The 20,353-nt window shown below is 38.2% G+C and overlaps 1 protein-coding gene across 1 annotated transcript in view; it reads left to right on the forward strand.

Moving 5' to 3' along the window:
• The window catches only part of LOC128502662 (vascular endothelial growth factor receptor kdr-like), an 89,984-nt gene extending 72,560 nt beyond the window's left edge, over nucleotides 1-17,424 (forward strand). The window contains exons 21-30 of the mRNA XM_053472539.1: nucleotides 884-1,037; nucleotides 2,387-2,484; nucleotides 3,440-3,562; nucleotides 5,336-5,447; nucleotides 8,640-8,739; nucleotides 8,875-8,980; nucleotides 9,087-9,211; nucleotides 12,991-13,069; nucleotides 14,276-14,388; nucleotides 16,904-17,424. Coding sequence (XP_053328514.1) covers nucleotides 884-1,037; nucleotides 2,387-2,484; nucleotides 3,440-3,562; nucleotides 5,336-5,447; nucleotides 8,640-8,739; nucleotides 8,875-8,980; nucleotides 9,087-9,211; nucleotides 12,991-13,069; nucleotides 14,276-14,388; nucleotides 16,904-17,114 — 1,221 coding nt within the window. The 3' untranslated portion in view covers nucleotides 17,115-17,424. The remainder of the gene's footprint in view (nucleotides 1-883; nucleotides 1,038-2,386; nucleotides 2,485-3,439; nucleotides 3,563-5,335; nucleotides 5,448-8,639; nucleotides 8,740-8,874; nucleotides 8,981-9,086; nucleotides 9,212-12,990; nucleotides 13,070-14,275; nucleotides 14,389-16,903) is intronic.
• Nucleotides 17,425-20,353: the final 2,929 nt, after the last annotated feature.

Below are 20,353 nucleotides of genomic sequence, written 5' to 3' on the forward strand. Positions count from 1 at the left end.
AGTCCCTACACACAGATTTCTTGTGGACAACCAAACCGTGATACATTGATCATTTCAATTTATTGGATTGGGAGTGTGACCCTGTTAAAATGGCTAGCCTGCAGAAATCTGTTTTAAATTTGGTTTTATTGGCCCAAACGGTCCATTTTTACAGCTGTAAAAGCTCCAGAAATAAACACTAATTTCCAAATGTTTGGGGAACTCTCAAACAAAAGAAGCAACAATATTTTAATGAGATCAAAGATTCATACTCTTCACTGGAGCATGTCTGGTTTTATGTGGAAGGACATATTCTTCTTTCATCGGGTTCTGTGGCATTAACCCTTTTAACTCCAAAATACAGATAAATGACACTATGGAATTAACTTCCCCTGTGTGAGTGAAACGGATAAGTGCAAGGGAGCCTCATTCTGTCCAAACAACAACCCTGATGTTATCCTTTGCATAATAGAAAGGCTTGTTTTTACATGTCACTTAATTTGCTTGTTTTTGAATGTGTTGCATGAAAGCAGGGGTCATTTAGGAGTAGGCAATACTTTCCTATATTTGTGTCTGCTGACTAGTTCAGAAGTTGATGCACTAAAAAGCGGTGGTTGTCCTTTTTACGAAGTATTTTCAAAAAAGAATTAACCCCTTGAGGATCTGTGGTTTGTGATATGTGTTGATAAGCAGTGAAACATGTTGGGTTAAATATAAACAGCACTTTAAAAACTGGTAGCAATTAGTCTTGCTATCACTTTGAGAAAGGTATATTTTGCCAAAACATTGATTAGAAGCAGCACATCGGAATAGGTATCTTAGATCATCTTTTGGTAATATGTATTGAGATTGTGGTTCTTGTACATTTCTGTGTAGCCTAAGATGACATTTATCATGTATTCAGTCCCAGGAAACAGACAAATCAGTAGACAGCACAAACAGTGACCTCTCCGAGCTGATCAAAAGGCGACTGGAAAGCGTGGCCAGCACTGGCAGCTCAGCTAGCTCTGGATTCATAGAAGACAAAAGCTATAGTGACTCGGAAGAGGAGGAAGAAGGTAAACAACTCAACTGATTACACATGTTTCATATAGCCATGCTGGGAAAACCTTTAAAAGTATTCTGGTGTTATTAGACTGAAAGCAAAAGCTCTGATGTGATAACATATGACAACTCATGGGTAATCTGTTGCTTGCATATTCGCTCTGTTACCAACCACTGAAGGCTTGATAAAAGCTATGCAAAATAACAATTTCTGTTCGGTCAATGGGCATACAATATGGGCCTATGGCTGGTGTCAGGCAGAAGACACAGATTTATTACATCGCTTATAGGCCTTCTTAGAGATTTGAAACTTCTGGTAGGTGGTGAAATGTGACATGGAAACCTACACACCTTGGTCCTTCCTGAGACATAATAAATGCTTCTTTAGGTAGTGGAAGGGCTACGATAATAGTCTTGATCTTGACACTAAAATTAAATTAAGAAGACTTTTTGGCATATCAGCTTTGTTATCAAATACCCCATGGCAAGATGTCATAATGCCTACTTGAAATGTTGTGTAGACTGATTGCGGTGACAGCATTCTTGCACACAATTGCTCTGGGGCATGGGGGGTGACAAACATCGATGGGGGATGAAGAGTTTGGATCTGTTTGCTTAGGGGATAGCATATTTATTTTTTAGCTGCGAGAATGTATTCTATGTCTATAGAAGATTTTTAGTTTTGTTTATTTATGTTATGACCTAATTTAGGATTTCTCTTTAATTCAGATGCACTCAGAAGATCAATACTTTTTGTACTTTACATCATCTTTTTACACTTTTCAGCACGTTTGCCGTTCAACTGTTTAACATTTAAGTTACACTTATTATCTTAAGGAGTGCCTGAAAAATCCCTTACTATGTAACAGTGCTCATTTCAAGTGAGAGGCCAGCGGGAGACCGAAGAGTCATCAGATCACTCTGCTCCCACATGCATCCAATCCATCCCATTTGCATTGCCGTCAATGGATAATACCGGGTTACATAATATAATTTCATATTTTTGTAACATGTTCTTTCGTGTTTGCATATAATACCTTTTTTTGCACAGCCTCTGAAATCATTATCAGTGCTTTTTTGTCTGCTTGAAAGGGTAGAACATTTTTTTCACTTGAATAGGTCCTACTTTCCCATTTTTTTACTGCCAAATATTTCTCCGAACTTTATATTCATCAAAATGTAATTACAGGGAGTAATTATTATTAAGAAAATATAAATCTCAGGACCTAGAAGTGGGCTAGGGAATACTATGGGGCAGTTTGAAACTTTAAATGTGACCATGTACCCAGAATAGTTCTCAATTGTACAGTCCTGGAACAGTTGGGCGTTTTTAGGTTTTCAGTCTAATTTCTTATTGTTTTAGATCCTGAAGATGTGAGCAAGCGACAGTTAACAATGGAAGACCTGATTTGCTACAGTTTCCAGGTAGCAAAGGGCATGGAGTTCCTGGCCTCAAGAAAAGTAAGCCTTTCACAAATGTGCCATCTCAGTCAATGCTTTCTTTAAATGTGATAGGGCAGAGGTACTTACAATGTAAATCAAGAGGAATGTAGGAATTAGAAACATGCTTTATATATGTACTAGAGAAACAATTACTACTTATAATTAGCATGATAATTCTGTAGATGTGAATTCTGTAGAACATAAAAACGAACATGAAGGGTGCTTTCTGGTAAAGGTACTTGGGGTTCAGGAGCTTGTACAGCCATGGCTTCTACTACTGGAGGGGCGACGGCTGGTAAGGGTGCAGGTACGTCTGCTGGTGGAACTGCTTGTAAGGCTTGCACTAGAGCCCTTAATGTCTGTTGGTTCTCTTGCATCCCTTGCACAGTATGAGCCAAGGCGGCTATCTGTTGTATGAGGGCTAGTATATCGTCAGCGACTCCTGCAGGCTCCATATTGACTTTATTGTTTTGTAGGGTATGTAGGGTTGGAGCGCAGCGCAGTGAGACACCAGACGTGCAATAGAGGCAAAAGGCAATATAAGGAATATCAGCAAGGTTTTATTCCACTGAGTAGTAAAAGGCATAAACGGTACCGTACACCAATCCCAGGTCTTAGGTAGGAGAATAACATCAAAGTCCATAAACAAGCCGAGGTCAAAAGTCCAGTAAATCCAAAAGGGTATCAGCAAACAAATGTAGTGGGGGCGAGTACATTTGCGCTTATGCCAGGTACTACTATTATCCATGGTAATTAAAAAGAAAACATTGATACTCTGTAAGACTGAATTAGAACTGGCCGAAAATGAAGCAATTATTTATGGTATGGTTTAGCAGTCCCACACTTCAAGTGTTACAGGAAGCTGAGTTATTGATGTGAAAGGAGGCTATTCTCCAAAGGTTTATGGAATGAGACATTATTGTTTATACAGTATATCCTGTAAATTTACAGTATTTTGTGTTTTGTCTTACAGTGTATTCATCGTGACTTGGCCGCCCGGAATATCCTTTTGTCTGAAAATAACGTTGTGAAGATCTGTGACTTTGGCCTGGCACGCGATATATACAAAGATCCGGACTATGTGCGCAAAGGAGATGTGAGTTCTATCAATCCGAAATACTCTGATTTGAAGAGGTGTATACAGCTGTTGATTAGACTGTTAGCCTTGGTTAGACTGTTCAGGATGCACCCTTTGAATGAGTTACAGTACCTCTTGGGTGAACTCTCGCAAATGCCGTTGCATCCTATATATCTAATGATCAAAAAGGGACATTTGGCTACTCTGCAACGGACAGATGTTACATTTATCACCAATTCATTATGAAGTCAGCAGAATAGGAAAACATATGTCACCTAGTGCTATGGTGTTAATACCATGGCATTTATACATATATTTGAAGCTAAAAACTAAAACAGGAGGATTTATAAACCTGGCTTGTAACGGGCAATATCCTTTATACTAAAACCAACGTGTTAGCAGAGGCTCATGATTACTGCAAACTCCTTTTGGCACAACTTCCAAGCTTTTAGAGAAATAAGAAATAGTTTGCTAATATGAAAGTAATTTGGCTCCAAAAATAATATATTTGTGATAAATATTTTTTCATATTCTATCCTACTCATGAACTGCAACTTCTTCGGTGGCAAGAAGACATGAGAAGCTTGACAGCCTGAATTCAATTCATGCATGGATTACGGATATAAAATAATACCCTGTTTGCTAATCATAATAAAGAGTCAGTAGGGATCAAACTGTTTCTTCACTTACTGGCTGCCCTTACAGAAAACCCATGTGTGACAGGCGTGCCAAGGTTAATGAGAGGTGCTGGTGTTCTTAGCACAAACCACAAAATGGGCAACATTAGTCAGCATCAGGAAAGAGTATTTGAACACTGATAGAATCTGAAACCTCACAGCCAAGTGAAACTAAGCAAAAGTTGCCTCCTACAGAGATGTATTTCGGGTGTATCTGTGGAACATTATGATAATGATGATGTCACTGTGCTCCTAGTTTCACTTGAGTTTTTAACCACTTTCTGCATTGTGTATGTATCTATTTTTATTTATTGGAACAAATGTATTATTCATTTTAATGAACAGAACAATTATTTGAATGATAGCATATAAAACGTTTGCTTGCTTGTCACTTATACTGCAGTATCATTCCTTGATCTTAATAAACAACTTTTTGTTGATGTCATACTATCATGATTCTTCACCAGACAAAGGGTCCCAAGAACTTAGTGAACTACAACACCCCCAGTAGCCTTACAATCCTACAATTATATGTATCTTGCTAAACTGTTTCTCCCATGTTTCTGATATAACTCCCATGGCCATAGAATATAAGATTCCCAGTTGGTGCTTTTGCTCTCAGTATGTTATGGGTGATATTCCTGCTTGAAATGCAGGTGCATCAGTTACGTGTATCATTAAATAATGACAAGTGAAAGTTTCCTTAAAGTTCCTGATATTGAATAGCACATTTGGTAAGTCACTACATAAAAACACTGGGCTTTTAAAGGGTTAATATTTCAAAGGTCTCAGGGTCACCTCATTTAGAGTATGCCCATGGACTTTTTCATTGACAGGTGCTCATGTTTTTTCATAGGTTACAAGGAGGTCTTTATTAGCTGAGGAACCCTAGATAGAATGCCTGTCTTCTAGAAAAGCAGCAATGAGAGTGCAAAATCAACCAACAATATATATTTAGAAATTGTCTGGAACCCACAGATGAGAGCGGTCAGCTCTGAAATTTGTTCCTGATAGCGTAGCATGTGGTAAAGAAGACTTTTCTCTTGGCAAATCAAATAACGTTGAGTTCCAGGTGTGTCAGCAGATTGATCATATGTGTTTACCCTACTTACAGGCTCGGTTACCTCTTAAGTGGATGGCGCCTGAAGCTATTTTTGATAAAATCTACACAACGCAGAGTGATGTGTGGTCTTTCGGAGTTCTGCTGTGGGAGATATTTTCATTAGGTAAGTTACAGATCATAATTTACCATCCTCAGTATGCTTTTTGGAATTTCAGAAACAATTTTCAATTAAATGTTCTGTTAACACGGAAACATGGGCTGATGTTGGTTCTTTTGCTGACCTTAAAACTGCTGTACTCAAAACTTCAGATACCTACAAGTGTATCTATCTGTGTCATGGCAACAAAAAAAGAACAACCTTTTACAATACTAGGAAACTAGCCGACATGGCCACCCATCACCATTTATTTAAACAACTTAAAATGAACGGATAAAGATGTAATCATTAGCTGTGGATCATTGCCACGCGATGCACTGCGAGTAGTACTCTTTGGCCCCAATCATTAAGATCTTTCTCAAAGAGATATTGAACAAGAACACTATAAATAATGTGATAATATAACAATCATTTAAAAGGCATTCCAAAATAAAATACAAAAAAGAAATGCAACAACACATATTTATAAAGAGCTGTTCTGCAATTATCAGCAGGAACATTCACTTGATTCCCAGAGTTAATGCTTCACTTGGCCTCAGAACTACTTCTTAATAATATGGCTCAATGTGTAAGTTATCACTACTCCCAAAAAGCAATAAAGTAAAATAAGCATTGCACATAACAGAAAATGGTTACGCATGCATTTAATGTATTATGAGCTGGTTATTAATGTGAAATCACCATGCACACAATTTGGGGTTATATTGGTTGTGTTCATCTTTTATCATCTGTGTTTATCCAATTAGTCATAAAACCGATGGTCCATTATTCAAACTTTACTGTCCCTAAAAATGACATAAATGTTTTTAAAAAATCCTGTAAATTCACCCTCCAATTCTCTAGAACAACCTCCAGTCCATGAGGTATACCTGGTCTTATTAGAGCTTTAATGCAAAAGCACCTTCTATACAGTATGACAATAAATATAGCTGCTTCATAATAATATTTTATGTCGTAGTTATGTTTATATGCAATTTGTAGCCAACAGGGGTCTAAAATATTTTTTATGCAACATTTGAATGATGATTGGACGCTATCAGCTTTCTTTTTATGGAGTCCCTGTGGATTCCCCTCCGGTATATGTGATTGGACAGGGATGGATAGTGCACACGTTACTAGAAATAATTCGTACTACATTATTACCTGTCTTCTGTGGAGGAGTTCTGAATGTTCATGTCAAACTCTCTGTTCACACATTGGCATTACTTGTTTTCAGAAATCATCTACAACAAACAATAGTTCCTCTTTTATTTTTATTACGTCATACTTGCAATGTTGACACCCAAGATCCCACTTACCACTGAATTCTCAATCTGTCAGTTAGGTATGTGCCACACAATTATTCTAAGCTAGCTACTTATTGGCATAACATGAAATGATGTGGTTGACGAGAGAATTTCCTTTTGGATACCACTAGCCAATTGTGGATTTACATTAGTTGTTCCAGCCCTGGTTGTATTGATTACATAGAAAAGGGCTTACTAAGTGCATGTAAATACCCACAATGAGATGTGTGGTCAGCTGGCCAGCCCATGATTTACAATTGAAACCAAAAAAGGCCAATACAGATTACGGTATATAAAACATTATTGCAGTGGCCAAGCCATAGGTATGAAGAGACCATAGTGTCTGCGAGAAGAATAAAAAAGAGAGTCCAGGCCAATGGAAAGTTTTGATAATACTACATTATTGAGTTCTATTTCATAAACATCACGTGTACCACTGTGGTTTCTAGTGTGTTTCTGTATACTTGGCTTTTTCTATACCAAACTCTGCCAAGGAGTGTTGGCAGGGTTGTCGCATGACACTGTTTTGGTGTGTTATTTTGGTATTTGATCTTCTTAGAAATATAAAAAAGTTTATTAACCATTCATTGCTGTCACTTAGGTCTTCTTGCTAGAGTTGTTAATAAGCTTTGCTGTATATATATATATATATATATATATATATATATATATATATATTTATATATGTAATTATATATATATATATATATATATATAATAAATATTAGATGTCCAGTACATAAGCTAAACACTTTAAATTCCATACAGTATTGCTATATTTAATATGGGGTCAGGGCCTCATTTAGTAGATTTATCAGCTGTGATGATGACCCCTGTGACATATTGGTGAGTTCTCTGTGTCCTCTGTTCTTTATTCTGACAACCATTGTCTGTCAGTTGCAAATGCTTTACTATATGGTGATGTAATTAACAGTCAGATATCTAATTTAGGCTGAAGTCAAGCTGAAAGGAACACAAGACAACAGTTAATGAAACACATTCCATCCAATTTCTTTTTCACAAATAAAAATATCTCCCCAAAATAAAATCTGATCGTTTGTTATGATCTATAAATTCCCAAAAATAGAATTTACAGGACCCAAGTAGAAATAAATAACGTTTCAGAAAATTGTGATTAGGACTGAAACTATTCACTCCCGCTGATATATTTAGTTATAATATTCAGGACAGCAGATCTGAAATTTCATCTTGGTTGAGCTCTCGGTTCTAAGAAACGTTTGCCTGAAAGTATATTTAATTTACATATAAATGGAGTTTTGATAGGTTGATCAAAATAGTGTTTGCACTTATTCCTGTGAAGGTCAGAAACCACTGATGAAACTTTTTATATGCTAATGTGAGGCGTAGGTTAGGCCTGTGGCTTGAGATATAGTTTATCCACAGCATCATAACGGTCTGTAATACAGGGAAATCCTGAAACGGTTGATACCGTGACCCATGCATTTACAGATCTAGGAAATCTCTGTTTAGTGAAAGCTTTATAGTTTTTGTATTAATCTATGAATTCTATGCGAAGATCTTTGCAAAAAAGCCGGTTCACAGAAATTCATAGGGAATTGGAGGGATCCTTCTCACTGAAGAAGAATGTCTCATTTTGGTGCAACTGAGTTCATATGTTCATGGTCTACAAAAGCAGGTTTTTGTGATAACACAGAACTCCATGGATTCTGATGCACAATAAAACTGCTGGATTTCAGGATAATTAGTGCTGTTATGAAAAGCATTGAGAAAAATCTTATTATTTTCTTGTTCAGATAATATAACTTAGTTTGTGAAATAATGAATAATGTGGCATTTCAAACTGAGGTATTTTTGTTGTCGCATAATATGTGTTCGCCCCTGGATCAAATTATGATGAAACGTATTAATAGCTTTCTTTTTTCTCCTTTAGGTGCTTCTCCTTATCCAGGGGTACAGATCGATGAGGACTTCTGCTGCCGACTAAAGGAAGGGACCAGAATGCGGCCTCCAGAATACTGCACGCCTGAAATGTAAGAGCTGCATTTTAATGAATTTAATGGTTAGGAACTTACTACAAGGGGAAAAAACTTATTGTTATATCTGTTTTCATGAATGTTCTGACCTAATAAGATCACCTTAACTGCACAGCATTTGTTCTCTCCTAGTTACCAAACCATGCTGGACTGCTGGCAGGGTAACTCTACAGACAGACCTACTTTCACAGACCTAGTGGAGCGTTTGGGGGATCTTCTTCAGGCTAACGTTCAACAGGTTGGATATTAACATTATTTTACAGAGTTGGCATCTTAGCATCTGTTATAGGCATTGTTACACGTTATTACCATTCATCCATGTTTTCTTTGTGTTATACTATTAGGAAGGGAAGGACTATATTCCACTAAACACAGCGTTGTGCCTTGATGGAGAAGCAAACATGAACCCTGGAAATGAAGAACAAAACTTACGAAATTCTGTCATACGATGGAGCACTTTGGAAGCTGGGTAAGAAATATGAGATACAGACGACCATAAATTAAACAATTGGTTGTAAAAGCCATGGTCAAACCATTGACTGATCGATAATCATATGTTAAAGTGAAATTTATAAATGCCCACAGTCACATATGTATTGTAACAGAGAAGGAATAGCTGCTACTCCATGAGAAAAATCAACCCCAGAAATCAGGTACACTATATGACCAAAAGTATGTGCACACCTGACCATCACACCTTTATGACCTTGTTGGACATTCCAAAACCATGGGCATTAATGTGGAGCTGCTACCTTCTTTGCAGCCATAACAGCCTCTACTCCCATGGGAAGGCTTCCCATAAGAGAGTGGAGTGAGTCTGGGAGAAAAAAAGAGCATTTGTGAGGTCTGGCACTGATGTTGGATGAGAAGGCTGTCTTCCAATCCAATCCATACAAAAGGTGTTGAGTGGGGTTAAGGTCAGGGCTTTGTGCAGGCCACTCGAGTGCTTGTGCCGATGTTTCTTCCAGAGGCAGTTTGGAACTTCGTAGTGAGTGATGCTACAGAGAACAGGCAATTTTTACGCACTATGCTCTTCAGCACTCTGTGAGTGGTCTATCACTTTGTTATCAATCCGTTGTTATTCCTAGACGCTTCCACTTCACAATAATAGAACTTACAGTGGACTGGGGCAGATCTAGCAGGGCAGAAATTTAACAGGCTTGTGGCAAAGGGGGGTATCAAATGACTGTGCCACTTTAAAAGTCACTGAGCTCTTCATACAACCCATTCTACCGCTAATGTTATGGAAATATCTGCCTATGTGCTTGATTTTATACATCTGTTAACAATGGGTGTGATTGAAACACTTAATAATTAGGAGGGCTACATACCTTGGGTCATATAATGTACATCCATTTATGAATATATCTAATCCTCTTTAACCTAAGAAAAAATAAAATGAAATGAGGAAGAGACCAGCAACTTTCTTTAAGTTAAACATGGAAAAGAAGCTTTCAATTGCATCAAAAATTAAATGCACTTGAGAGAATCTAAATGTGACCAAGTAGTGTGAAAAGGCCAGAAGGATATCAACACAGACAGGATGAGATGTACAAATGCCAGTTTATAGATTTATCAAGAGATTAGAACAGTAAATCCAGCTGTGGAGGCCATGTATTCCATAAATAATCTAAAGAAAGAACTAACATAGTGATGGGCTCAAACAATGAAAGGAAAGACAGACCTTAATATTTAGACCTTGGAAGAGGGACAAGACATGTTATGGGATTAAATAAAGTTCAAGATGGAATATTTTTTAAGGGAACGGGACTGCTACCTCCTGGCCAGCATACAACCTACAGACAAGGAAAAAAATAATCTGGATTCATTTAGTGTCACCAGTCACCTTTCTTGTTTGTTTTGTTTTTAATAGTTGTTGACCATAAGCTTGGGAAGGAGTAGAAAATATGCAAAAGTTGTACATTACACCAGGCATAGCAGGTATCTGGAAATGCCTTTCTGAAGACTTACTAAAGACTGGGACATAACTCTAGAATCCAGGGACAGCCATTGGGTTTCTAGTGCTAACACATCGTATAGATGTTGGGCTATTGGTTTCACTGCGGTTGAAAAATAATAACTATGCAGAAAAAAAAAAGAAAGAATAAATATTCAGTTGCAGACTGCAACCTCTCTATAAGGCTGCATTGAAGCCATTTTACTAAGCTATTCATTCGGGCGTTCAGTTCAGTGTGTATGTTTGACTTTATAAGGACACAGGCCATAAACTTTCTCTAGAATCAACAAGACATATCTAAAGAAATTCACCCCATAAATCGGAAAGAAACACCTTGTACACGCCTACATATGCACTGTAGCATGTTATGCTACCCTATGTAATGTTTAAGTGTCCGAAAACATGGAGGGACCCCAACAAGAAACAGACCTCCAACATTGACACATAAATGTAATTGTGCTATTCATATTAATGCATATCTCTACCAGTTGGTAAATATTATTGAATATATAATATATATATATATATATATTGTGACAGAAAGGCTGGTTTAGTAGCCTACACATAAAATTGAAGCCACAGGGAAAGATAAGCACAATAAATAAATTATAAGTGTGAGTCTTATAAATTGTGTTATGGGTCCCTGGGGTGGGCTGGTGCTCCAACAGCCTTATAAAATCCAGACCAGGAGTTACAGGAGACTAACTTCAGCTCACCTGCTCTAATTAGGAGGGTTTAGAAAAGCCCAGTTTGGTGCAATTCACTCTCCTTCTTATCCAAGCCAAGAAAGCTGCTGGGCAAAAACCTTACTGGATTTTTTTTGTTTGGTTGCAGTGTTTTGTTAAGAAGTGGGGCAGCCACCCCAACCTAGAGTGAAAAGGCCCTGTGTTTAGTTAGTGCTCCGCAAGGATTGATTTTGTTTATATTGTATTTTGGTTCTGCTGCTGATTTACAAAAAAATAAATACTTCAGTCAACGAGGAATGCATATTAAAGTATTTTGTAAGCATATATAAGTAGTTTAATATGCAGTCATTACCTATAAATAAATAAGACTTACCCATTGAGAATGCTGCAGCTCCAGAGCTCATGAATATCTATGCATTTGCATTTATGGAACCAAAACAAACAAACATTAAAGGTGACGTTCATTTCATGGCTGCTGCCGTGTCTCCTAAATTTGGATAAGCAGACATAAAAAAATAGCATACTACTATTCCACCGCTGGGTGCATCACAGTGCCTGTAATGAGCTTCAGCTGTGGCAATGATCTGCCCTGACCTCAATAACAAGTTTTCCTTTGATGTTTTCCAGTGCACAGTGATTTAGACATGAAAACAATACACACTGAGATTATCAGATAGTACTCAAACTGTGTACGTGCATTTCATGATCTTTTTGGATTTGTGCCCTTAGAGTTCAGTTTCTGAATAATGATTTTAGTGAGCAATGTTTGTTTGCAATGAATAGACCCCCTTATGTTGCATATTAAGGTGTTTGGAAGGATATTATACTCATCTCTAAGTTTTTTTTTACATATAGGTCAGGCCATTCTGACTATACAACACCCATTGTGTGTTTTTTTTTAAAATATACTCCAAATAATAGTGGTTATGAACTTAATTGAAAGAAGTGTGTCTATTAAAACCATGCATTACAAAATTGTGCAATGTACTAGTCATTTAAATTGTATTAAATGCATTGAGCTATTCAATTGTCTTTGATGGTTACAATGTCAGACTTAGAAATGCAGCCCAATTTCTCTTGCAGCTAACTTAACAAATGGTTACCTTTTTCATACTTTGTACATACATTGTAAATTGTACATTGTAAGTGGCTAGCATCTTAATTTATTACTTGATGTAAAACACCCATGCTACCTTTCATGTATTCTGTAAGGGAAGCATCTGGTTTCTCTGGGCTACCTTATGTTCAGAAAATTGCAACATCGCACATTATTATGGCTTGTTTCAAGACATGTAGCATTTCATAAAGATATTGCGAATATAGATTAAAGGGTAAAACGACCCATGGGTCTGTATAATTTTAGGGACCCGTATGAATTCCATATAAAACCGCTAATTACTGGTGTATGATGTAATGGAGTTGGGTACAACACCAATTTATGCAGAAATTCAACCCTCACTAAAAACGGTGCAATTGTACAGGAGTCGTACATGTAATAAAAAGCACAAACAATTCATTACTGGGGTTCATATGCATGGCAAACTTTGGAAGAGATTCAAGGGAATCTGGGTGTCAGGCTCACTCTGTGGACTTTCTTGTTTTCAGAAACAACAACAAGAACAGACCGCTGAGTGTGAAGACATTTGACGAGGTGCCAGTGGGAAAGGACAATGTGCTCAATGAGGTAAAGAGGTTTTTTTTCAAAAGAAAGGGCTAGAGTGAGCACATTCTCACTGTCCAGGGGGATTTAGGACATATCAACACGCCACTCAGTGCAAAGGGATCTCCTTGGACTGATAGAATTATGATTAAGAGTTATGTTACAGTGGAAATCCCAAGGCCTTCTTAAAGAGACAGTATTTGTTGGGCTGCCACCTAGAAGGTATTCCACTTTTTTTTTGTTCTAGAAAATGTGGCAACCCTATTGGAACCTGAGAGATTACTCTGTAACAACGATACCCAATGTGCTGACCACTATTCACAGGGCCATGAGCAGGGTCCTATTATAGTAATCTATGTCTCGTAACTATTTACTATATCTCAACAGGTTAAATGTTTCTATTTAAAGGTGCTGTTCCCCTAAGACAAAACATGACTGTAATGTTGCATTTAATTAAGGTGTTCATTGTTTCACAATGGGCAAAGGCAACAATTCACTGCTTCCAGGGTCTTTGATGTGCACCAAGGGAATACCCAATAAACAACGATCCACCCCTTATATATAAAAAATAAAGGGTTTTTTTTTCCCAAAGAGGCAATTGATAGCTTTTACAGTATGGCTGGGCCAAATATTAATTCAATGCACTCCATGAGACCCCAATTTTATTTTTGTGTGAGCAGCCATAATAGGTTGAACTTCATGTCTTCATGTTTTCAAGATTTGTTTCTATATTAAAATATTAAAAGGGGGTGATAATGCCAATTATTAAATATTGTTCTTTGTGAAAAATAGTGTTGATTAAAAAATCTAAGCAATTAATGGTTGGCTAGCCAACAATACGGCATTTCATCCAGGAAACTGTGTTTCGTTATTACAAGGGCTGGGGAAAATATCACTGATATGCAGCATTCAGTGGTAAACCCACTATGGTGAAGAGAAAATGTATTATAGACCACCCGTTGTTATCAAGTATTTTTATTTACTTTTTTTTCTGCTGGGAGTTTTTTTAGGCACAGAATACTGGAATTTTGGAGTCTTGGTACTAGGCTTCCAAGTACTCAGATTAAACCGCTATGTGGCTATTTGGTGTTATTTTCTTAATGCATACTGCAGATTTTGAGTATATTTCAAAGCAGTATTTTGCTTAATAAACTTACCCTTCAAACATCAGGGAGCATGAAAAACACCCTTAAACACCCATAAACATTTCTTTGCCTTTTCCTATCACAGGAGAGTGAATCAGTGGACAGTGGGATGGTCCTGTCCTCTGTAGAGATGAAAAGCATCAAGCGACAAGAGACTCGATCATGGCCATTTGGAATGATTGCCCATGTTGCTCATGCGTAAGTCAGAGGCCAAAAGCGTGCTTTACTAAAAGATACCAAAGAGATGCTTCCAAACAGTTTAAACTTTACTCTAGTACACGTTCAAACTCTTACTCTATGAAATAACCCAACTAAAATCCAATATCAACCTGTGCTCAATATCACGGTATTATAAAGTGTGTGTGCTGGAGTCAGTTCATAAAAACACCAAAGTACCCTTCAAGTATGGCAAGAGAATGCTGAAACAGCATAAAGCTATGTAAGGGACTCTGTTTTAACACTAAACGTCATATTGCAGCACTGTGGCATGTACCACAAGATGATGAAAGTGAAACCACCTAGGGCCCTTGGTAATGCATGGGCCCTTGGTAATGCATGGGCCCTGGTATACCTACTTCTCACATTAATTATCCTCTAATGGCTCTGCCCCCATACATGTAGTTGAAAGTTAGCATGTTTTTTCCCCTGCAACCAAGCCATAGTTAATCGCGTGCTCCTCAGCATGCCTTACTGGCATAGGTTACCAGTGATCAAGCAGGGAACTTAAACTCACACAGCTCTGCGTCATGGCCCAAAGTTGGGTGAGCTGCAACCTTCTGGGTTTTTTTTATGCCATAAAATCACTACATTGAGAACAATTATGTAGCTAACTGAAAAAAAAATATTTCCCTTGAGGACAGGAGAACGTATTCTTAAATATATATTTGGTTTGCTGATATGGTTTTCCTGGTATTCTGTATTTGAAAAAATAATAATAATAAAACAGTGGTTAAAATGGATAACAATAGCTATCACGTGTTGACTTTAATAACAGCCGTGAACTAATATAATTTTATTCACACTGTGTCCAAAATCTACAATTGAGAAGAGGGCGAGTTAAATTGGAGAGACGAAATAGCCCTCTGGAGTTTTGTGTGTTATAGGAAGATCTGAAACATTTACACTGGATGCATTTCAGACATAATCTCTCTTTGACATAAAGGCGTCTTGTGGTTCATTACATTGTGTTTTCAAATGTGGACTGTTGTGTTTGTCATTTTCCAGCCAAATCCCACTGTTCCTTTGAATTTATTGGGGGGGGGGTATTCACTTTCTAGGCCTGGCAATCTTATTAAACATCAAGTCACAAGGTCTTGGCCAAGAAAAAAAAGATCCCATAGCGCTAAACTGTATGTTAACCTTTTCTGTTTCAGAAGAACAGTAAATAGTTTGTTGTATATTGCCCTGGTCTCCAACACTGAAAGGCTTAACCACTGCATTAATGTGCAGCATGGGTGATATTGGGGAGGTCAATGTGGTACCTATGAAAAGTTCACACATTCCTACTAAAGATAAAGACACAGTGTAATGCAGCACACTGACACCAGTTCTATATGTTCCTTTTCACTTTGCCATAGTTGATCACATGTATTTCTCTGTGAAATGCAGGGGGTAGTAGAAGCATTATTAAACCCTCATCTACAGACACCAGACAAGCCAGAAGGCTTGTTTTTCCCACAGAAATCTCATGGTGCCGCCACAACAATTCTGGATAGGCGCATGCAAATAAGGTCAACAATAATCACCTTTTGCCTCTATATCCACTGTATACATGGATCCCTTTAAAGTAATTGCCCGCTGTACAAGACAGCCTTTAGACAAAACTCGGGAAGAGGTGCAGTAGCCAGATCTCCACTCATGGACAGCTGTTTCGTCCTTAATGGGACTCGTCAGCATGAGGTTGTGATACTGGCTTAATACTTGAGGCTTGGGGTAGCATAAGAAATACCATTACATAAGTTATGGTGGGTAAAGGTGATGGAAAACCCTTCAAGGGATCCATGTATAAAGTGGATATAGAGGCAAAAGGTGATTATTGTTGACCTTATTTTCATGCGCGTACCCAGAATCCCTTGTGGTTGTGGCAGCACCATGAGACTTCTGAGAGAACCAAAGGCCTGGTACATGGCATTACATTTCAGTCCCAGATCACTCAGCAATGCAGAGACCAGAAGCATGGTAGAAAGAGCAGTAAGCAGCGGCAATGTGGGGGACTGGCATGGGAGCCCCACATGTTCTTTCTTAAGGGCAGCCCTGTATCTATCTTATACGTATGCACATTTAAGTCATATGAAAGATTTTTCAGTGATTGAGTTTGCAATGAGTGATTGATTCGACCTGTGCAGTTGAGTGGCTGTCAGGAAGTTCTAACTATTTAGTTTAACTCTGCCAAACTGAGCTGAACCTTGCCAGGATTTACAGGTGCGGGCTGGGCGTCTTCCTAGAAATTCTCTAAGCTATATTTCAGATGAAAGGTCCAGTGGCATTCCGGAGTCAGCTCATGTGTATTGTGAAATACATGCCTCCCTGGCACTGAAAAGGTTAAAGCAAGACTTAGGGGCCGTGTCCTTATTTCTGAACTGTAATTTGACCTGATACTTCATTTGCTCCACACACCACATCTGTAAACCAGTAAATATGGCCTGTGTGTAATCTTTTACCTGGTGGATTGTGTGTAATACTGATCACATAAAGTAGATTTTACTTCCCACAGAATGAAAGCTGTCAGCAAGAGCAAGGAGTCTGTCTTAACAGAAACTGAAAAAAATCATGTGAAATACCAGCCAGCTGCCCAAATTGAAGAAGATCCCGTGGACTCTATGCTCGACGAGATTGTCCACATGAACAGTGTTCTGAACCTAGAATGCCACAGCCCACCGCCACATTACAACTCCGTCTTCAACTATTCAACTCCACCAGTGTAACAAGTCCAGCGCTGCCTTATCCTTTTGCTGCTGCTCCAGCTAGCAGCTCCTGGTCGTCTAATACAGCTACATTAAAAAAATAATGACTGGTCAACCAAACCTTATGAAGAATGAATACCTGTCAGTGTCGTCTCTTGACCTGACCTTAAGAAGGATAGACTGTTGCGCAGGGTTTCCAGAAGACGGAGCCAGTTCCAGACTGACACGTGGTCTTTTATCAAAGCACAATGCCAATGCAACATTTTAAAAGATTGCATTTACATTCATGTATGCCTTATATGTTGTTTGAATTAATCATTTTGTAAACTAATTTGATTTATTTTTAACATTTTATTTTGTCAGAATGCACTGCAAGGTTGGGGTAGTTTGTTTAGAATGTAGCAAAGGATGGTTACTGTGCAATGTACCAGTCCCACCACAGATTTAATGACAACGGCAAAATGTTCTTTGGGTGCCCCCCCCTTCACACCATAACAATGTGTATGCGGCGTGTGCACAGAAACTGGACAGAGCAGGAGAAAAATATATGGGGTTTTGCTCAAAGTTGGGTTGAGCTAACATAGTCCTACTCCTCCTATTTGCCTCCTATTTGCACCCCTAAAATGTGGTGCTCAGACCTTTTACCAGCTTGGAATTGAAGCTGGAATAATGATTGACAGCTTTCACACTACAACGTTTTACCTCATAGATTTTGCTATATGAAAACATGAGCTTGGACACAAATGAAACTTTTGATGCATAAATATATATATATATATGTATATATATATATATATATATATATATATATATATATATATAACAGTGATTCTGGTGGATTCAAAGTTTAAGACATGGTCCTATCACCATCGCTAGTGTAATGTCCCTGCTGACTAGACCATTCCATATATTGCCATAGTGATGGGACCCGTTTTTACTTTTTACACATAGCTCCATTGACAATTTGATGTAAGAGACATAAAAAATGCAGTAATGGTAAATGGCGATGAGACTTTCAGTGTTTTTGTATCAATGTCTGATATATGCTTCAGTGTTATTCTGTTAATTCAGATATGCTACTACAGGGACATGCCTCTGTCCAGCTTTGCATTATGAGAGTTGTTGCCCAAAGCAAGTGAACAGCCAAAGAAAGTATATTCCTCCTTAATTTATTAAGTCTTCATGAGCAGAGCAGCAGCGGTTCCGTAAAACACTTCTTCAGCCAGTAAAGGGTATGTTAAGACTTTGTTTTTATGTTAATGTGATTATTTTAAAGGTCAGGAATAGGTTCATGGAAGGGGCTGCCATGTTTCCATTGTTCCTCTGAGTCTGAGCCAAACATACTTTTGTGGAAATTGCTGTGACGCAGGGAATGTTGAATGGTTTCTGTATATTCGTTTAAAGTTTAAAACAAAATTGTAAGATGATGGTAACCTAATACCAACAGTGCTTTACATCTGTAACACTTCAAAAACAGTTTCTCTATTGAATTGGTGCCTTCATTTATCAGAACTAAGTGCTAGCATGAAGACCACTGTAAGGCGCTAATGCATTTAGGGGTCTGCATCAGGAGCAACTGGAGCCAGATGTCTTTCTGATTAATTATACCGCCTGCACAAATATACAAAGTGGTCTTGTTTTTGCAGCCAGTTTGCTTTTGTACCACAGTAATTCAATCAAAATCTGTATGATAGTAACATGGAGGTGTTTTTTTTTTTTCGTAATAGTTGGTCAATTCTTGTCTTCTCTCTTCTTCTTGGACTAGTATCATATAATCAGAAATATTCTCACCACTTACCCCTGAGTACCCATACCCAGGGCCGTGAAGCTTCATTACAAGTGTCTCTAAAATTAGCAAACATTTTAAAGTCAGAGACCGATTGATCCACCTGACCTCAACCGAGCAAATCCTGAACCCTGCACTGTTGGGTGAGCTGTAAGGGCCGACACTGAGTAACTTCATATTAGCTTCCTCCTAGAACCATACACAATAGTTACACATGATTTATTAGTGAGTTTAAAGGCTGTCTGAAGAGTACATTTTATGAATGATGTTATTTTCCGTCACTGTTATTTAAAATGTGTGCATATCATTACTTTCTCCTACAAATGGGTCTACTCTGCTTTATAGGTATTTGCTGGGAACCCTGGCTGTGTGACTCCGTAGTACACCTGTAATCATTAGAAATGGGTGTTCCTGCCAGGGAAAGTAGATATTTCCTGTTGGGTATTGTGTGTTTGCCAGAATTTGGGAACAGCGGGGTGTTCTCACAATGCTGTCAGTTTTCCTGTAATTGGCTGCCAGCAGCAGCATTATCTGGGGAAAAGTAGTTTCTCTTTTTCTGTATGAAAACCGTATGCTTGGGTAACTATTTTTAGCACTGTATGGTGGCAAACTGCCAGTATGTGTAACCTGTGGTTCTTGGCTTTTATTTTGTAAGCCATTGTGTGGGGAGTTTAAAAAGAGAAATGCCTTGATAATGGATCCAAATTACATCCAAACGAGCATCTTGGTTCACGTTGCACCATTAAATATGCCAGATAAAGAACTCGATAGAATGGATAGGAAAAATTTACATTTCCAAAGAAGATGAGTAGGCAATAAGGTTGTTCCTTACAAATAGGCAGCTGTCGGGTTTGTTTTGCATATGTCCTCCACCTTTAGAACTCATATTGCCTGGCACGTGGACTGTAGTAGGAAATACACCTGAGATATCAGAGCTGCAACTTGGTGCACGGGGCAAGGTCAGAGGTCAGAGGCAATGCCACTGGGTGATTCAAGCATGCCCCTTACCCTCTTCACCCATGGAAGTTACCACCCTGCCTGACATCCCGGCCAACCTAGGCTACCTATGAAATGTAACCACAGTGGCCTATGTGGGCTATTTATCTGACCGCCATTCCAGACCTGGTTGTCCCACATTTTCCTAGCAAATTGCACTTTAGTACTGGCCTGGAATTGTACATAGGGCATATACCACTAATTGTACTTCACTGTATACCAGCGGATGCAGGCTAGTCAGGAACTTTAGGATTTGAGTTACCATCAAATGATCTATGCAAAGGAAAGTTTTAGCAGGATTTGTCTCAGTGCTGTATTGAGAAAGGATTTGTACACCAGTTCGGACACATTCCAGATTGCTTTGTTTTGGATTTATCTTATTTTCAGACCACCTTGGCAAGTTAGGTTTATCTGTTCTTCTCTGCTGTTAAAGATAATTAGACTTTTTTTCTGTTTTATGCAAAAAAAGAACAAAGAA

The sequence above is a fragment of the Spea bombifrons genome, chromosome 8, assembly GCF_027358695.1.
Source record: "Spea bombifrons isolate aSpeBom1 chromosome 8, aSpeBom1.2.pri, whole genome shotgun sequence".
In the NCBI taxonomy this organism is placed as follows: Eukaryota; Metazoa; Chordata; class Amphibia; order Anura; family Pelobatidae; genus Spea; species Spea bombifrons.